This window comes from Microcaecilia unicolor, chromosome 2 (genome assembly GCF_901765095.1).
Source record: "Microcaecilia unicolor chromosome 2, aMicUni1.1, whole genome shotgun sequence".
Classification (NCBI taxonomy): Eukaryota; Metazoa; Chordata; class Amphibia; order Gymnophiona; family Siphonopidae; genus Microcaecilia; species Microcaecilia unicolor.
This window is the reverse complement of record NC_044032.1, coordinates 324119317-324137489: the sequence shown is the minus strand read 5'-3', so window position 1 is coordinate 324137489 and position 18173 is coordinate 324119317. Positions and strand designations below refer to the sequence as shown.

At 50.2% G+C, this 18173-nt stretch overlaps 1 protein-coding gene across 1 annotated transcript in view; it reads right to left on the bottom strand.

Annotated features, from left to right (window-relative positions):
* The window catches only part of TBC1D2 (TBC1 domain family member 2), a 692224-nt gene that overhangs the window by 278387 nt on the left and 395664 nt on the right, over positions 1-18173 (bottom strand). Inside the window, 1 exon segment of the mRNA XM_030194342.1 lies at positions 3512-3622. Within this exon segment, the coding sequence (XP_030050202.1) occupies positions 3512-3622 (111 nt within the window).

The following is an 18173-nucleotide window of genomic DNA, read 5'->3' as shown; positions in this document are numbered from 1 at the left end:
TTGGAAACCCAACAAGCTTTAAATGAGTTATTACATACAGAGGCGAAGAAATCCTGGGCCTTTTATAAATTTCAACTTTATAAATATGCAAATAAGAGCAGTGCCCTGTTGGCCCGGTTAGCAAAGGGAGGTATGGGCCATGGCAAGATAACCACATTGGTGGATCCTAAAGGGGTAAGGGTGAACGAAGATAGGGCAATAAATAAAGTGCTTCGGAACTTTTTTACTAAATTATATGAGTCTCAGCATTCACAGTTGGTGGGTAGTGAGGTTTACCTAAATAGTATGGACTTGCCACAGGTATCGCGGAAGGAGTTGTCACAGCTGAGCGCCCCAATTGATAAAGAGGAAGTGGCATGGGTAATCAAGCAAAGTGCTCTGGGAAAGGCACCGAGCCTGGATGGTCTACAGAACGTGTTTTATAAACTGCTACAAGATGACATAAGCCCAGTACTGACAGAAGTCTTTCAGAGGTCTGTTAAGCAAGGCAAGCTTCCAGCACATTTAAACACAGCACAGACAATAGTACTTCCAAAACCCGAGGATCAACCAGAATCATATCGCCCCATCTCACTGCTCAATACTGAGGTCAAGCTGTTGGCCAAGATATTGGCCAACAGGCTGGCGAGAGTTCTGCCATCATTGGTAGCAGAGCCTCAGGTAGGGTTTACACGGGGGAGAGTAATAGCCAAAAATATCAGATGGATCTTGGCAGAGTGGACTGGGGCTTTTTGTTTGGGATATTGAAGGCTTATGGGATAGAAGGCTGGTTTAATAGGGCAATACGGACGCTATATGAGGACCCGGAAGCGTGTGTGTGCGCTAATGGAATTGTATCAGACAGATTTCAGATCCAAAGAGGGACCCGGCAGGGATGCCCGCTCTCCCCTTTATTATTTGTTTTAACCTTAGATCCGTTGTTGAGAGAGTTACAGCTTAACTCTGATGTGAAAGGGGTGCATATAGGGGACTTTCTCTTTAAGACAGCTGCTTTTGCAGATGATTTATTGGTATTAATAACTGATCCTCGGGATTCCCTGGGTTATCTTAGGGAGAGCTTGGAGGAATACGGGGATTTTTCGGGCTTCCGATTGAATCTATCTAAGTCGGAAGCATTGGCAAGTTCAGACGACCTGCGGCGATTGTGGGGAGAGGGGTTCCCACTACGCTGGGCGAAAGACTCGTTTAAATATTTAGGGATACAATTGACAATGGATCCATCAAAATTATATGAAATTAACGTTTCACGGTTCCTTAGGGAGATGAGGGAGCAGCTGATGAAATGGACTGCATTGCCATTAACCCTTTTGGGTCAATTACATCTGTTCCGAATGATGGTCTTTCCTAGATGGCTTTATGTATTGCAGACGCTTCCTCTGTGGTTGCTAAAAAAGGACTTAGAGGCACTCCGGAAATTAGTGGTGAAATTTTGCTGGGGGGGAGGGAAATCTAAGGTGAGGTGGAAGTATTTACTAGGGTCACAAAAGATGGGAGGTTTAGGGTTCCCTGATATAAGGAGATATAATCAGGCCTGTCTGTTAAGACACTTGAGAGACTGGTTGCTGGATTTAGATGGTTATACGCATGTGGAACTAGAACGCGCTTATCTCCGGCCTTGGCATTTGATTTCTTTGCTGCACTCGCCAAAAAGCGATTGGCCAGAGAAAGTACGGGGCAGCGTTTTGTTGAAGTCCTTGTGGTATTTGTGGAAAATGGTGCTCCCACTCTGGGGGCAAGATAGTAGGGGTAGTGTATGGTTACCATTAAGGGGGAATGTTTCCTTTGGGCCTGGAGATGGAAATGTAGTTTTTCGATCACTGGTGGACAAGGTAATACATTATTTGGAAAATTTGGTAACAGAGACTGGAGCATTACTTCCGTACACAGACTTCTTGGTGAAATGTGGGCAGGGGACAGCCACCTGGTTGGCGTATAGGTAGTTATCTCATTATGTGAGCACATTACCAAAGGATAGTCTGCGCCCACAATTCGGGAGACAACTAAGAGAATTGTTAGAAGGAGACGCAGCGGGGCAAATCTCAGTGTCCTGGTTCTATGATAGGTTGAGCAGGTTGTCAATGTCCAGGGACATGACAGAGGTTGCAACTAGCTGGAGCATAGAGTCGGGCAAAAACATCTCCTCCCAATTGATATTGGCAGCCCTTCAGAGAGGGGTGTCCATAGTACATAGTGCAGAACTACAGGAGTGTCACTTTCGCACTATAAATCGAGCCTATTTTTCTCAGAGGCAAGCTTTTCGAGCGGGAGTATCGGATACACAACACTGCAAGAAGTGTCACCGGTTAGAGGCAAATTTTTATCATGGTATCTGGCAATGTAGATCGATTTCGCTATTCTGGTCAGCGATTGGCCGCTACCTGAATAGAGTGCTGAGGAGAGCAATAACTCTGACTTTTGAAAGAGCGATATTCAGCGCACCTAGACTATGGATGGGAGGTACAAGAGGGGAGAAATTGTTCCTTGGCAAGGCTTGTATACTGGGGAAAAAATGCATTCTCCTTTATTGGATACGAGATTGCCCGCCCAACTTTTGGCACTGGAGAAATAAACTTCACGAATTGTTGGTTTGGGAATCAAGGGGGGCAGGTCTGTCACCGGGAAGGCAGCGGAGGTTCCTAGCAGTGTGGGGAGCTTATATAAATACCATCTCATCGAGGGCGAGGAGTCATATTTTGAATAGGCTCCCATGGGATAAATGAAGGGAATTTGGAGTACTGAGCAGTGCTGGAGGGGCGGGGGGAGGATTTGGAGAAGAGGGAAGAAGATTCGGGGAAGGAGATTAGGGACAAGTTATGGTTCTGTCTGTTATGGTTGGCTTGTTTGCTAGGTTAAATATGTATCAATGCACCTCAGGTTGTTCAGTTTGCACTGTGGAAAAATTGTACTACTGTTGTATGCTGATGGGTTTCTATGAGTGTCGAAGTGCAAGCATACCTGGGGAGGGGTGGGATTGGGGGGATGGGAGAAAATGGATAAAATACAAAATTGATGACAGGTGTCTTCCAGGTCGTATATTGGCGAATGACAGGATGTTGGCAATACACACATATCAGTGGCAGTTCATATAACAGACTATAGAGAAGGTGGGAGAAGGAGGATAAAACTGTTAAAAGCTTGATGACTACCACTACCAACCTATCTTTATTACATATGCTCTGATATGAATTGCTGTATACTCACACTGTTGGAAGTGTTATTTTGACATATCATCAATAAAACTGATTAAACATAACTCCTAATCGTTACTCACTTGTTGAGTACCCATATTTTATCATTACCACCTTAGTAATTCCCTTATCTCTTATTTGTCCTGTTTGTCTGTCCTAATTAGATTGTAAGCTCTGTCGAGCAGAGACTGTCTCTTCATGTTCAAGTGTACAGCACTGCGTACGTCTAGTAGCACTATAGAAATGATAAGTAGTAGTAGTAAAAGGGCCCCATAGTAAACTATGGAGAACTTTGTAAGTCTAAGTACTTTGGAAATTCTTACCTTCATCAGAAGAACTTTTTCTTTTTCTGAAACAGTCCTCCAAATATTAGCTACTTGATGGATCTCAGAGTTCAGAAATTTGTTCTGAGTCTTGTAGGCTTCAATGTCATCCTAATAAAGGAAGAATACAGAAAGGTTAATCCCTATAAACTAGAGATTCTCAAACCAGACCTTAGTACATATATCCAGTCATGAGACGGATCAGCATGCACTACTTGCATCATATGCAAATCTACCTCACACATATTGATTATGGATTCCTGAAAACCTGACTGCATGTGTCTCAAGGATTGGGTTGAGAACCACTGCTATAAACAAATTACAAAGAACCTCTAAAGAGTTCAATTGAAGAATTCCATGTAGGAATGATATCCATTTTTAATGTATAGTTTCTGTACTTCCAATTTCATTCCATACCAGGAAGCTGATGGTTGTGCATGGAAACAGATTTAGTTTGTTTTGGATCATCTTCAGATTTTCTGGTAAATTTTTGGACTTTTTTGTTTTATAAATTAATGCATGTAAAAATGTAAAGAAAGTGGACACTGCACAGAAAAGCTGGTTGGGCTAGTGACAATGAGTCTAGCATCTAATTGCCTGGTTGCCTTTTTAAAAAGTTCCTTTGAATACTTGATTTTATATTTCCCGATTAAGACAGAAAAATCTGGCAGGAATAGATTAAATGAAGACAGCAAACAAAGAAATGAGAAATAGAAGATGACCAGAAACAGAACATGTCCCTCTAAATAACATTCAAATGTTGTAGGAGGGGCAAAAGTAGTGTACCTCACCTACATTGTCTAAATTAATCGATTTTGACAGGTGACAGTCCCACTTCTGGGTTTTTAGACAATCAGAAAAGAGGATATACCTAATACAAGCCCACTCCCCATCCCCTCAAATGACATCACTGCCTAAGCAACACCCACTCCCCACACCTTTGATGGCATTATTGGATATGACATTTTGACCCCAGCAGAGCCCCACTCCTTTTGCATAGCCACGCTCCTTTCTCCGTCTTATTTGTGTAGCTGTGCCCCAAACCCTGCCCCTTTTTATGCAGCCACACCCCCAAATCCCACCCCTATGGGTGATGTCGAAGGAAGTGAAATCATAGCCGTGCCCATTTTGCTAGATGACAGCCACTACTGTATGCATCAAGTCACTTCCTGTTTCCATGACTAGCTGCCATCTTGGATGGGGTCATGTGACAAGAAGTGACATTTAAAAAAAAAAAAAAACCACCACCACCCCCTACAGCCTTGGTGGAATTTAGTTATGCATGCACACCTTAACCTTTTTTTCTCACGGGAAAGAAAAACAAGCATTTGTTTTTTCTTTTTTCTTTCAAAAAAGGACACATTTTTAAAGCTGGAAAATCTGCTTTAAGAATGATAGGAAGGGTTGCCCTGCTATACAAAGCCTCCCAGTTTTCAAGAGAAATTGCAATGGCTCTCACTCACCAGCCTTCCTTTTTTTTCAAAGTTGTTGTAAGATAAGTTTCACAAGAAACCAGAGGTTTGTTTTTCTGAACAATGTGGCAAAAAAAACCCCAACCTGTTCTCTGTCTTTGTGAGATCAATAGGGTCTATAGCCTGGTGTTTGCTTTTTCCCTCTGGCAAGCAGGCTGTTCTGTATCTGTCTGTGTGAGATCAATACAGTCTATTGTCCTCCCCTGTGATCCTTCTCCTTTCCCCTAGCTAGAAATAAACTTACAAGAAGCAATAGTCTTTAAGGCAGATGTATTTTACTCCCTGATTTTTTAAAAGAGAGATCCTAAGAAATCTGATTTTGCTTTTAGACCCATTCACACAGGCAGAAGCCTGTTCACCTTCCTTTTTTCAAAGTCTATTATAAAAAAAGTTTCACAAGTAACCGGAGTGTCAGGTTCTCAGGTTCAGAGCCCGCGGGGCCGGGCTCTGGAGCAAACGTGAGCACTTGGGCTGCTGACGAGGAGCGACAGCAGCAAGCAAAACCCACCAACCGACGCTGGGCAAGCACACCGACACCAGCAGGGACTGCAGGCACCGCCCAGCGAGCCGGAACACACGGACTGGAACACTGGACTGGAATTCCCCGGACTGGAGGACACAGGACTGGAACACCGGACTGGAGCACACCGGACTGGTCCACACAGCTTCACCTGCACTTAGCTACTAAGCCCCCCCAGGAGTTGAGCTCCTGGGTTCGAGTAGACGGCAGGACTTACTGGATACCGGATGACACAGGGACCAGGACTGGAAACAGAAGTACTCCTAAACCTAAACTGATCTACGTGCTCCCAAACCCTAAACCAGCAGGAGTGTTCCTAAAAGTAAACTGACAAAAGGACTTCCTAAGCCCTATACTAAACAGGAGCTCCTAAGCCCTGCTCAAGAAAGGGACTTCCTAAGCCCTAAACTAACAGAGCAGGGAACTAAACACAAAGCTAACACAGGTGCTACTAAGCACTACTCTGGCAAGCAACCAGAAGAGCTCCTAGCACTAAAGGGAAGACAGGGGAGCCACAAGGAAAAAGCAGGAAAGCTAAACACACAGACACCAGTGCACACTGCACTAACACTAACCTGGACCTTAGCAAAAGCAAGCAGGGAAACTAGACACAAAGTCAACAGTGCACACTGCACCACCCTACCTAAAGCAAACACCACTGTTGCAAAGGCTCTGAAGGAAACAACACCACTTCCTTATCAAGGCCCTCCCTGATGATGTCACACTCCCTAGACCTAGGCAAAAGCAAACTGACCCAGAGAGGCCCAACCCACACCAATGCAACACCGTGAAGCACTTGAAGCCAGTACACCCAAAAAGAGGTAGAGCTAACTCAGTCCACCCACACAGCTGTAGTAAAGTGAAACAATTAACCCCATGCTGCTGGAAGCTGCCAGCACAGAGAGACAGAGCCAGCTCAGAAAGGACAGACAAAAGAAACAGAAGCCAGCTAAGAAGCTGACCCCCAGGAAAGAGGTAAGTTTGAGAGGGGTTCTGACCCCAATCATAACAGCACCTCCCCCTCAAGGCTCCCGTGTCCCCAAGAGAGCTCCAGGTCTCAAAAGACAATTTAGGTCTCCATGGGTAGCTGTGATGAAATCTCCCAATGGGTTTCACAACATAAATCTGGGCGGCTGGGCAGGAAGTGACAAGTACATCTGGAACTAGGAAACCAGAATGGCTTTGGCCGCCATGAGGCTCTTTAGAACGGCTGCTAGGCAGGATCAGAGTCTTGGATGCAACAAGTGGAGTTCTATTCAACAGGAACCATCTCCTGAAGGAGTCCACAACTTCCTTGACTTCCTGGCACTCCACTGTAGCAGCCAGAACTGGCCTAGAGCCCATACCCATCCTGGAATCTGAAGCCGGACAGGGACTCGAACTGGACTTCGGACTGGACCTCGCCTCTTGGCTGGAGCTGGAACTCAGGAGGAGGTCAACATCTTGGCTGAAATGGGAACTCGGAGTAGACTCAGCATCTTGGCCGTAACTGCCACTCAATTCGGACTCAGCCTCTTGGCTGGACTCGGTACTCAATGTAGACTCAGCATCTCGGCTTGCACTGGAACTCGCTCCGGACTCAGCATCTTGACCGGGACTGCAACTTGACCCGGACTCAGCATCTTGCCTGGAACTGGAACTCCAACTTGACCCGGACTCAGCATCTTGGCCGGGACTGCAACTCCAACTTGACCCGGACTCAGCATCTTGGCTGGGACTGCAACTTGACCCGGACTCAGCATCTTGCCTGGAACTGGAACTCCAACTTGACCCGGACTCAGCATCTTGGCCAGGACTGCAACTTGACCCGGACTCAGCATCTTGACCGGGACGGCAACTCTCACCGGACTCAGCATCTTGACCGGAGCTGCAACTCGATTCTGAGTCAGCATCTCGGCTGGACTCTGCAATCGGTGCAGACTCAGCACACATCGTGGACTCGTCATCTCGGCTGGGCTCTGTACTCGGTGTAGACTCAGCACTCATCGTGGACTCATTATCTCGGCTGGGCTCTGCACTCGGTGCAGACTCAGCACTCATCATGGACTCAATATCTCGGCTGGGCTCTGCACTCGGTGCAGACTCAGCACTCATCGTGGACTCATCATCTCGGCTGGGCTCTGCACTCGGTGTAGACTCAAAATCCCGGCTGGGACTGCAACTCGATCCAGACTCAGCATCTTGACTGGAACTACAATTCGATCCAGACTCAGCATCTTGACTGGAACTACCACTCGCTCCCGACTTAGCATCTTGACTGGAACTACAACTCGCTCCAGACTCAGCATCTTGACTGGAACTGCAACTCAATCCAGACTCAGCATCTTGACTGGAACTGCAACTCAATCCAGACTCCGCATCTTGGCTGCCACTGCTGCAACTCGATCCGGACTCAGCATCACGGCTGGCCTCAGCACTCAGTGTAGACTCAGCCCACAGCGTGGACTCAGCAGCTCGGCCGGGACTGGCACTTGGCCCGGGACTATTAAGCCAACTTCTTTCAGCTTGGGCCTCAGGAGTATCCCGCAGGGCTGGATCCGATAGGAGTTGGAAGCGGTAAAAGAACAGCTTGGTAGAGGGATCAATAGCAGAAACTGGGTTTTCTTCAAACCCAAGCCAGGAGACACGCTTTCTCTCTGCGGCAGCTTCAGGGGTATCCTTCAAGGCTGGATCAGACAAAAGTGCAACCCGGTAATCCTGGAGTGTCATAAGCAGATCCAGATCAAAAATTGGGTTGGAACTGGGATCCAACCTGGTACTAGGAGGCTCGGTTTGAAGCGCCACTCGAACTGGACTCAGAGACTTGCCTGGAAGCACAGCTTGGACGGGACTCAGAGACTCGGACTGGAATCGGCGGCTCGGTCAGCGTCCCTCGGACTGGACTCCGAGGCTTGCGTGGATGCGCCACCTGAACTGGGATAGGAGGCTTGGTTCGAAGTGCCCTCTGGACTGGACTCTGAAGCTTGGCTGGACGCGCTGCTCAGACTGGATTCAGAGGCTTGTCTGGGTGCGCTGCCTGAACGGGACTGGACCCCTGCTGGGCCCAGAGCGTGGAATTCCCAAGACGTCTCCTCTCAGCGACAACTTCAGGAGTATCCCACAAAGCTGGATTCAAGACAAGGCTGCGGCGATACTCTGAGAGCATGATGAAAGGGTCCATATCTGAAACTGGGTTTTCAGCGATTCCAAGCCACCGGACACGTTTTCTCTCAGCTGCCGCTTCAGGGGTCTTCTTCAAAACAGGATGAGACAAAAGTTTCCCACGATACTGACGAAGAGTCAAAGAAGGATCAAGAACAACAATGGAGCTGGACCCCAGCTGGGTCAGCTGGACGGGGGTTCTTGCCGGGCTCATGGCCTTTGCAATCTGTCAGGTTCTCAGGTTCAGAGCCCGCGGGGCCGGGCTCTGGAGCAAACGTGAGCCCTTGGGCTGCTGACGAGGAGCGACAGCAGCAGGCAAAACCCACCAACCGACGCTGGGCAAGCACACCGACACCGGCAGGGACTGCAGGCACCGCCCAGCGAGCTGGAACACACGGACTGGAACACTGGACTGGAATTCCCCAGACTGGAAGACACAGAACTGGAACCCCCCGGACTGGAACACTGGACTGGAATCCCCCCGGACTGGAGGACACAGGACTGGAACACCGGACTGGAGCACACCGGACTGGTCCACACAGCTTCACCTGCACTTAGCTACTAAGCCCCCCAGGAGTTGAGCTCCTGGGTTCGAGTAGCCGGCAGGACTTACTGGATACTGGATGACACAGGGACCAGGACTGGAAACAGAAGTACTCCTAAACCTAAACTGATCTACGTGCTCCCAAACCCTAAACCAGCAGGAGTGTTCCTAACAGTAAACTGACAAAAGGACTTCCTAAGCCCTATACTAAACAGGAGCTCCTAAGCCCTGCTCAAAAAAGGGACTTCCTCAGCCCTAAACTAACAGAGCAGGGAACTAAACACAAAGCTAACACAGGTGCTACTAAGCACTACTCTGGCAAGCAACCAGAAGAGCTCCTAGCACTAAAGGGAAGACAGGGGAGCCACAAGGAAAAAGCAGGAAAGCTAAACACACAGACACCAGTGCACACTGCACTAACACCACTTCCTTATCAAGGCCCTCCCTGATGATGTCACACTCCCTAGACCTAGGCAAAAGCAAACTGACCCAGAGAGGCCCAACCCACACCAATGCAACACCGTGAAGCACTTGAAGCCAGTACACCCAAAGACAGGTAGAGCTAACTCAGTCCACCCACACAGCTGTAGTAAAGTGAAACAATTAACCCCATGCTGCTGGAAGCTGCCAGCACAGAGAGACAGAGCCAGCTCAGAAAGGACAGACAAAAGAAACAGAAGCCAGCTAAGAAGCTGACCCCCAGGAAAGAGGTAAGTTTGAGAGGGGTTCTGACCCCAATCATAACACGGAGGATTTAATTTCTGACCAATGCTGGAAAAAAAAATTCAATCCCTCCCCCCTACTCCCCTTCCAATACACCCCCTCCTTCCTTTTTTCGAGACATCTGTATGAGCTCAGTCTGCATGCAGTGTTCACCTGAGAAAACTACAAGTTACAGATAAGCAAACTTCTCTCTCTCTCTCTCTCTGCATCACCACTCCTCTGGACAGTCAGGCTACTGCACAAAGAGAAATGCAACGTGTGGCTAATCCTACACCCCCTTATACAGCTCTCCACCTACCCTATAGTGCTACTGTTGAAACACACACTGCTGCACGTACAAGAAAATCCTAAGCAGAATTTACTATGATCCGGAGGTGGTTGGGGATTCACATCTCTATGGCTACTGATGAGTTTGGCGCCTGCTTTTGCTACCCCTTCTCATGCATCATAGGGGGTTCCTCCAATAGTGGTAAAAGTTACTTTGTTAAAAAAATTGTTAGAATACGCTAATCTATCGTTTAACGTGAAACCCAAGCAAAATGTATGGTATTACACCTGTTGGTAACCTACATATGAATTGTTAAACTATTACCTGTTTATAACGCTGCCTGTGACATTTTAACACTGACCTGTTGTTTCAACCCTCAAAAGAAAATCTGGTCATTGTTGTTGATTTTAAGGAGACTGGTTGTAAAAATGATGAGATTGAAAAAGCCTTTACCAAATATACACACCACAGAAATTTAAAATATATATCGTCCAAAACATTTTTTGTCAAAGCAGAACAAGCTGTACCATCACCTTAAATACAAAATATATGGTGTTGTTTAAGAATCCGATAGAGATAAAGAACAGATAGCTGTTCTCACCAGACAAATGTATACGGGCAAGATACGTTTCTATCTCAAGGTCTTCGAAGAGGCTACCAGAAAACCAAACGACTTTCTCATCATGGATTTGAACATGTTGACGCCCGAGGCGTACAAATTGAAGACAGACATCTTTTTCTCCACTTTGACAATCATATATGGTGAGACAACAGCGGGGGCCTATATCAAGAAATGACGATCCGTGGCTTTTTCCACACGCTGTAATTGTACTCACAAAGGCAACAACATTCTAGCCGTCTGAAGAGGAACCTGGAACTTTTAAATCGTTTAATTCAGGCTTTGCCCCACCACAGAAAGGCCATCCTCGGTATCGCTTCGGATGACTTAATAGCGGCTATAGTGGAGAGACAGTGGCGTACCAAGGGCGGGGCGGTGGGGGAGGTCCGCCCGGGGTATAAGCATAAAGGGGGGGATGCTCCGCTCCCGCCCCGTTTTTTATTCATGCTGCTGGCGCCGCAATCCACAGTCTCCACCTGCCTACCCTCAGCTCCCTCAACAGCCCTCTTTCTCTGCCATCCGGCCCCCTGCAATGCATTTTAAAAACATCTGAATCGGCAGTGCAGCGCCACCATGCAGCGCCTCGTGTCTGCCTGTGAAAGAAGCAGATTGCCTTAGGCCTTCCCTCACTGTGTCCCACCCTCCTCTGATGTAAATTCCTATTTCCATAAGGGAAGGCCCGTTGTAATCTGCTTCTTTCACAGGCGGACACGAGGTGCTGCACACTGGCGCTGCCGATTCAGATGTTTTTAAAATGCATTGCATGGGGCCGGGTGGCAGAGAGAAGCGGGCTGTCGAGGGAGCTGAGGGTAGACAGGTGAGGAATGGGTCAGGGGGGCTCAGAAGGGGGCTGGAGCTGGAATTGGGGCCATGCCAGGGGCAGGGGCAGGAGGGAGAGTAGGGGCATGCATGGGGCGGGGTAGGTGGGAGAATGGGTCTGGGGCTGAAAAGGGGGGGCTGATGAGAGAATGGGTCTGGGGCTGAAAAGGGGGGGCCACAATGGAAGGCAAGTGGATGAAGGGGACTGGAACTGGGGGCTGAAAAGGAGGATAGGTGGGATAAGGGGATTAGTTCTGTAACTGGGGGCTGAAAAGGGGCAGGGGCTAAAACTGTGGGGGCTGGGGGCTGAAAAGGGGCCAGGGCGAAAGTGGCTGGGGCTGAAGCTCAGGTACAGGTGGAAGAAAATGGCTGGGGCCATAGGCGCCCGGTATAAGAGGCTTGGGGAGGCTAAGCCTCCCCAGCCGCAAGCCCCAAGCGTCTCTCTCTCTCATCCCCCCCCCCCCCCCCCGATGCACCGTTTATCCCTCGCACTCCCTCCCTGCAGTCCCTATAATTAGCGTCTCTCTCTATCCCTCTCACTCCCTCCAATGTGCTTTAGATCGCCCATCGCTGCCAGTAGCGGCACACCAACCTTATTACAGCTTGCTTCGGGTCTTTGTCCTGACGCTGACGGCATGACGTGCCCCGCCTCCTCTGACCAGCCTTCCTTATGATGCGTCCAGCCCTCGCGGAAGCAGGAAGGCTGGTCAGAGGAGGCGGGGCACGTCATGCCGTCAGCGTCAGGACGAAGACCCGAAGCAAGCTATAATAAGGTTGGTGTGCAGCTACCGGCAGCGATGGACGATCTAAAGCACATTGGAAGGAGTGAGAGGGATAGAGAGAGACGCTAATTATAGGGACTGCAGGGAGGGAGTGCGAGGGATAAATGGTGCATTGGGGGGAGGGGGATGAGAACCTGTCAGTAAAGGGGGGTGGGCTCATTTAAAGGCAGGGCTACAGAAATTATAGTGGGACTTAGAGGGAGAGACTGGAGGGGGGTGGCAGAAAAGAGCTTGCTTGCTGAATCTTTGGGGGAGAGAGAGATGAGGCCTTCACCTCTCTCACAAAGGTTCAGCTTGAACCTTTGGGAAAGAAAGAGAGCTGAAAGTGCTGCTCTGATAATCCTGGGTGGGGCAGGGAAGGAGGGCAGGCAGGAGGAAGAAAAAAATATGTAAGACCCTGGAGGGGGAGACAAATTATAGATGTGGACTGGGGGGCAGAGGGGGAAAGAAAGCTTGCTGAACCTGCGGGGGAGAGCTGATATTCAGCCATGGTGGTAATATTTGATTTAAAGACAGAAAAACTGCACATGGAGGAAGAAAATAGGTAGAAGCTGGATCCACTGGACAGTCAAGTCTGTGGAGGACCCAGCTTTTACTTACGGATGTAGGGCAAGAAATGAAGAAGAAAGGCAGAAAGTAAAGAAATAAATGGAAAGGAAGCCCTGGAAATGGAGTTAAGAGGACAGATAGCAGCAGAATCGGATACTGGGCCAGCATGATCAGAAAAACAAAGTCACCAGACAACAAAGGTAGAAAAGATCATTTTATTTTCATTATAGTGTTTGGAATATGTCCACTTTGAGAATTAGGTGCTCAACACTAAAAGTTTATATTTATTTACTTATTTATGGCATTTTATCCCACATTAAACAGGAATTAGGGTGTTTTGTGGCTCTACATGTATCATGATATTATGATCCCTTGTTTCATATTGTTGACGGTCTGCATTTTCCGTATGGGTGGTATATTAGTGTATTAGGTTCTGCCCAGTGTAATATTTATGGTACAGTAAGGTTCTGAGTGTGTTTTTGCACAAAGTTGTGCATAGTGTTTTGCAGTTGAGCGACTGTGGTTAGTACATGCTTTGAGCACTGTGAGGCAAGATGGCCGCCAGGTAGGAGGCTCCGTGTTGAGCTCCGGAGGTCCTAAGATTAGGACTTACCAGCGCTGTTCAGCGCTATCCTGGACCGTCCTAAATCGAACCGGAACGGACCGAGAGGAAGCACTGCGAAGAGCTCCGCTGAGAACCGATCGAAGGGTCGGTTCCCAGTGTCTCGCAATCGCAGCGTGAACCCCAGGACAGTAGCCAAGGAGGGAATCGCTCACGGAGTCAGCGCCTCCTACTGCCTCGTGTCGCTGTACGGATCGGCGTGGCTGTATCAGCGCACAAGCAGGCAGGAGGTCGAGAGCAGCGGTGGCGGGGCAATCGAAGCTGTGCGGCCCAGGACCGCGCGTCCACGTGGCAGCCGTCTCGTTCCGCTGCCTGGTGACCGGCACAGCGTGGGAGTTTGAGGTAGGGTGGTGAGTCGGCGGAGGGCGGCCGGGACCACGCGTCCACGTGGCAGCCGTTCTCCCTAGCCCATCTGAGAGCCAGGAGACCTGGGCAGCTGGCCCTGGTGTTAATCCTGCTGACGTGGGAGCTTGGGGAGCCAGGTGTCCACAGGCAGCTGTTCCCTAGGACCTCATGTTCATGTCCCGTGGCCCTCACTGGCTCTGGTCCTGCCTGTCTGCCGCCTGCCCTCTGTCCTGGCTTGCTCTGGCCCTTCAGCCTGCTCCGACCCGGCTTGCTCCAGCCCGCTGCTCTGCTCCCTCCTGCTTCTGCTTGTCCCAATCTGTCTGTTCCAGCTTACTCGGGCCCTGCTACTCCTACTCCTGCCTGTTCCAGCTTGTTCCAGCCCATCTGCCTGAGCCTGTTCCAGTCCATCCGCTCCAACTTGATCCAGGCCATCCGTTCCAGCTTGCTTAGTCCGTCTGTTCCGACTTGCTACAGTCCACCTGCACCTGCCTGTCCAAGTCCGGCTGTTCCTACTTGCCCCAGTACATCTGCACCTGCTTGTCCTAGCGTGTTCCAGTCCTGCGGTGCCGCTGTCTTCTGCTCCAACTTGATCCAGCTTATACCAGCCCATCTGGCCTAGCCTGTTCCAGCTTGTTCCAGCCCGTGTGCCAGCTCGTTCCTGCTCTAATGCTCCAGCTTGTTCCAGCCCATTCCAACCTGATCCAGCCCACTCCAGCTTGTTCCAGTCAATCCCTGCTTGCTCCAGTCAATCCGCCCCAACGTGTTCAAGCTTGTTCCAGTCCTCCTGATCCCAGTTTGTTCCAGTTCGCCTGACCCAGCTTCCCCCGCTTGTTCCACTCCATCGGCTCCAGCGTGTTCCAGCCCGCTTGTTCCAGTCCATTGGCTCCAGCGTATTCCAGCCCGCCTGATCCAGCCAGCGTGTTCCAGCTCGTTCCAGTTCTCCTGAGCCCAGCTTGTTCCAGCCCGCCTGATCCTTCCAGTCTATCGGCTCCAGTGTGTTCCAGTCCGCCTGATTCAGCTTCTTCCGGCTTGCCCCTGTCCACCGGATCCAGCGTGTCCAGCTAGTTTCAGCTGCCGATCCAGCCTTCCCCTTGCTGTCCATCGGCTCCAGTGTGTTTCAGCCTGCCTGACCCAGCCTCTCCTTGCTTACTCCAATTCTTCTGCTCCAGCGTGTTCCACCTCGTTCCAGTCTTCCTGATCCCAGCTCGTTCCAGTCTTCCTGATCCCAGCTTGTCCGTCTGCTCATCCTGACACAGTTCATCTGTTCCTGCTTGTTCCAGCTTGTCCATCTGTACCTGCCTGTTCCGGCTTGTTCCTGCTTGCTTCAGCTTGTTCCGGCTTGCTCCAATCCATCTGACTGTTAACACATCGAGTAACCTGCCTGCCTGCTTGCGAGCCTCTCAGCCATTGACTTACCTACCTGCCTGCTAGCTTATCAGCCATTGACTTATCTAATCGCCAACCCAAAACCTAGCTTCAAGCCCTATCTATCTGCTTAACACCTCAGTCATTACATAGTCACCCATTAACACCTGTTAACTGCTTAACACCTCAGTCACTATATTGTCACCTGTTACACCTCAGTCACCACCTATGGCCCCTGTCCATGTTCTCTTCCTTGCCCTGTCCCTTCCTAATCTCCTTTCCCCCCCACTCCCACTGTCTACCATTAGAACTACTCGCTGCCCTCCCACCCTGCCCGCCACCGCAATACCCTATTCACCTCCATCCCTCACATTACCATCCCTCTTGTCCCCCTCCTTCCTGGCTCTCAACCTTCGGCACTTCCTTCCTGCCATTAACCCATCCCCTTTCCTCCTCAGTACACCCCGTCTTCGTCGCCTTCGTCGCCCAACCTCCCCCACCCTCCTCCGCACTCTCTTGCTCCTCCTCCTGCTATCCGCGGGAGACATTAACCCTAATCCAGGTCCCCCTCACCTGTCCCCGTCCTATCCTTGCGAACGATCCCGGGATGTCTCCAATCTCGTCTCTATTCCCCTCCTTCCCCCCTCCTCCCTCCCCTTCTCATGCGCCTTGTGGAATGCCCACTCAGTCTGCAACAAACTGCCTCTCACCCACGATCTCTTTATCTCTCGCTCCCTTCAACTGCTCGCCCTAACCGAAACCTGGCTCTCCCCGGAAGACTCTGCCTCCGTTGCAGCCCTCTGCCATGGAGGCTATCTCTTCTCCCACACGCCCCGCCCAATTGGCCGCGGCGGAGGCGTTGGGCTACTACTCTCACCCTCCTGTAGTTTCCAACCCCTCCACCTACCGCAGTCTCACTGCTTCTCATCCTTTGAAGCCCATTCCATCCGGCTATTCTACCCGCTACCACTCAGAGTGGCAGTCATTTACCGCCCCCCTGATAAATCCTTCCCTTCCTTCCTTACCGACTTTGATGCTTGGCTCTCTGTCTTTCTTGACCCCTCATCTCCGTCCCTCATTCTCGGAGACTTTAACGTACATGCTGATGACCTATCCGACCCCCATGCTTCTAAGTTCCTCACCCTAACATCCTCCTTCAACCTCCAGCTGTGCTCCACCACCCCTACTCATCGTGACGGCCATTGTCTTGACCTCGTCCTCTCCTCCTCCAGCTCACCCTCCAATTTCCACGTCTCAGCTCTTCCTCTCTCCGACCATCACCTGATCACATTCACACTTCTTCACCCCCCCCCTCCACCCCGTCCAACTTTAACCACCACCTCCAGGAACCTCCAGGCTATTGACCCCTCCACCTTATCATCTACTATCTCTAATCTCCTCCCCTCCATCATGTCCTCCGAAACTGTCGACAAAGCGGTCTCCGCCTACAATACCGCTCTCTCCTCTGCTTTGAACACCCTTGCGCCATCCATCTCCCGTCCCACAAAGCGCACCAATCCCCAGCCCTGGCTGACTCCTTGCATCCGTTACCTTCGCTCCTGCACCCGATCCGCTGAGCGCCTCTGGAGGAAATCTCGTACCCTTCCAGACTTCCTCCACTACAAATTCATGCTATCCTCCCTCCACTCCTCCCTATTCCGTGCAAAACAGGACTATTACACCCAATTGACCAATTCTCTCAGCTCCAACCCTCGTCGTCTCTTCACCACCCTTAACTCCCTCCTAAAAGTGCCCCCCGCTCCTACTCCCCCTTCTCTCTCTCCTCAATCACTGGCCGACTATTTCCGCGACAAAGTGCAAAAGATCAACCTTGAGTTCACGACCAAGCCACCACCTCCTCTTCACCCTTTAACCCTCTCCATCAACCAACCTACCCAGGTCTCTTTCTCCTCTTTTCCTGAGATCACCGAGGATGAAACTTCCCGCCTTCTTTCCTCCTCGAAATGCACCACCTGTTCCTCTGATCCCATCCCCACCAACCTACTCAACACCATCTCCCATACTGTCACCCCCGCCATCTGTCGCATCCTCAACCTCTCTTTCTCCACTGCAACTGTCCCTGACACCTTCAAGCACGCCGTTGTCACACCTCTCCTCAAAAAACCTTCACTTGACCCTACCTGCCCCTCCAACTACCGCCCCATCTCTCTTTTACCCTTCCTTTCCAAAATACTTGAGCGCGCTGTTCACAGCCGCTGCCTTGACTTTCTCTCCTCTCATGCCATCCTCGATCCACTTCAATCCGGCTTTCGCCCTCTGCACTCGACAGAAACAGCACTCTCTAAAGTTTGCAACGACCTGCTCCTGGCCAAATCCAGAGGTCACTACTCCATCCTCATCCTCCTCGATCTTTCCGCCGCGTTTGACACTGTCAACCATGATTTACTTCTTGCCATGCTGTCCTCTTTTGGGTTCCAAGGCCCTGTCCTCTCCTGGTTCTCCTCTTATCTCTCCCACCGCACCTTCAGGGTACACTCCCATGGATCTTCCTCCACTCCCATCCCACTATCTGTTGGAGTTCCCCAGGGATCTGTCCTTGGACCCCTTCTCTTCTCAATCTACACCTCTTCCCTGGGCTCGCTGATCTCGTCTCATGGTTTTCAGTATCATCTTTATGCTGATGACACCCAGCTATACCTCTCCACACCTGACATCACCGTGGAGACCCAGGCCAAGGTATCGGCCTGTTTATCCGACATTGCGGCATGGATGTCCAACCGCCACCTGAAGCTGAACATGTCCAAGACCGAGCTCCTCGTCTTTCCTCCTAAACCCACTTCTCCTCTTCCTCCACTCTCTATCTCTGTTGATAACACCCCTATCCTCCCTGTCCCATCTGCCCGCAACCTCGGAGTCATTTTCGACTCCTCCC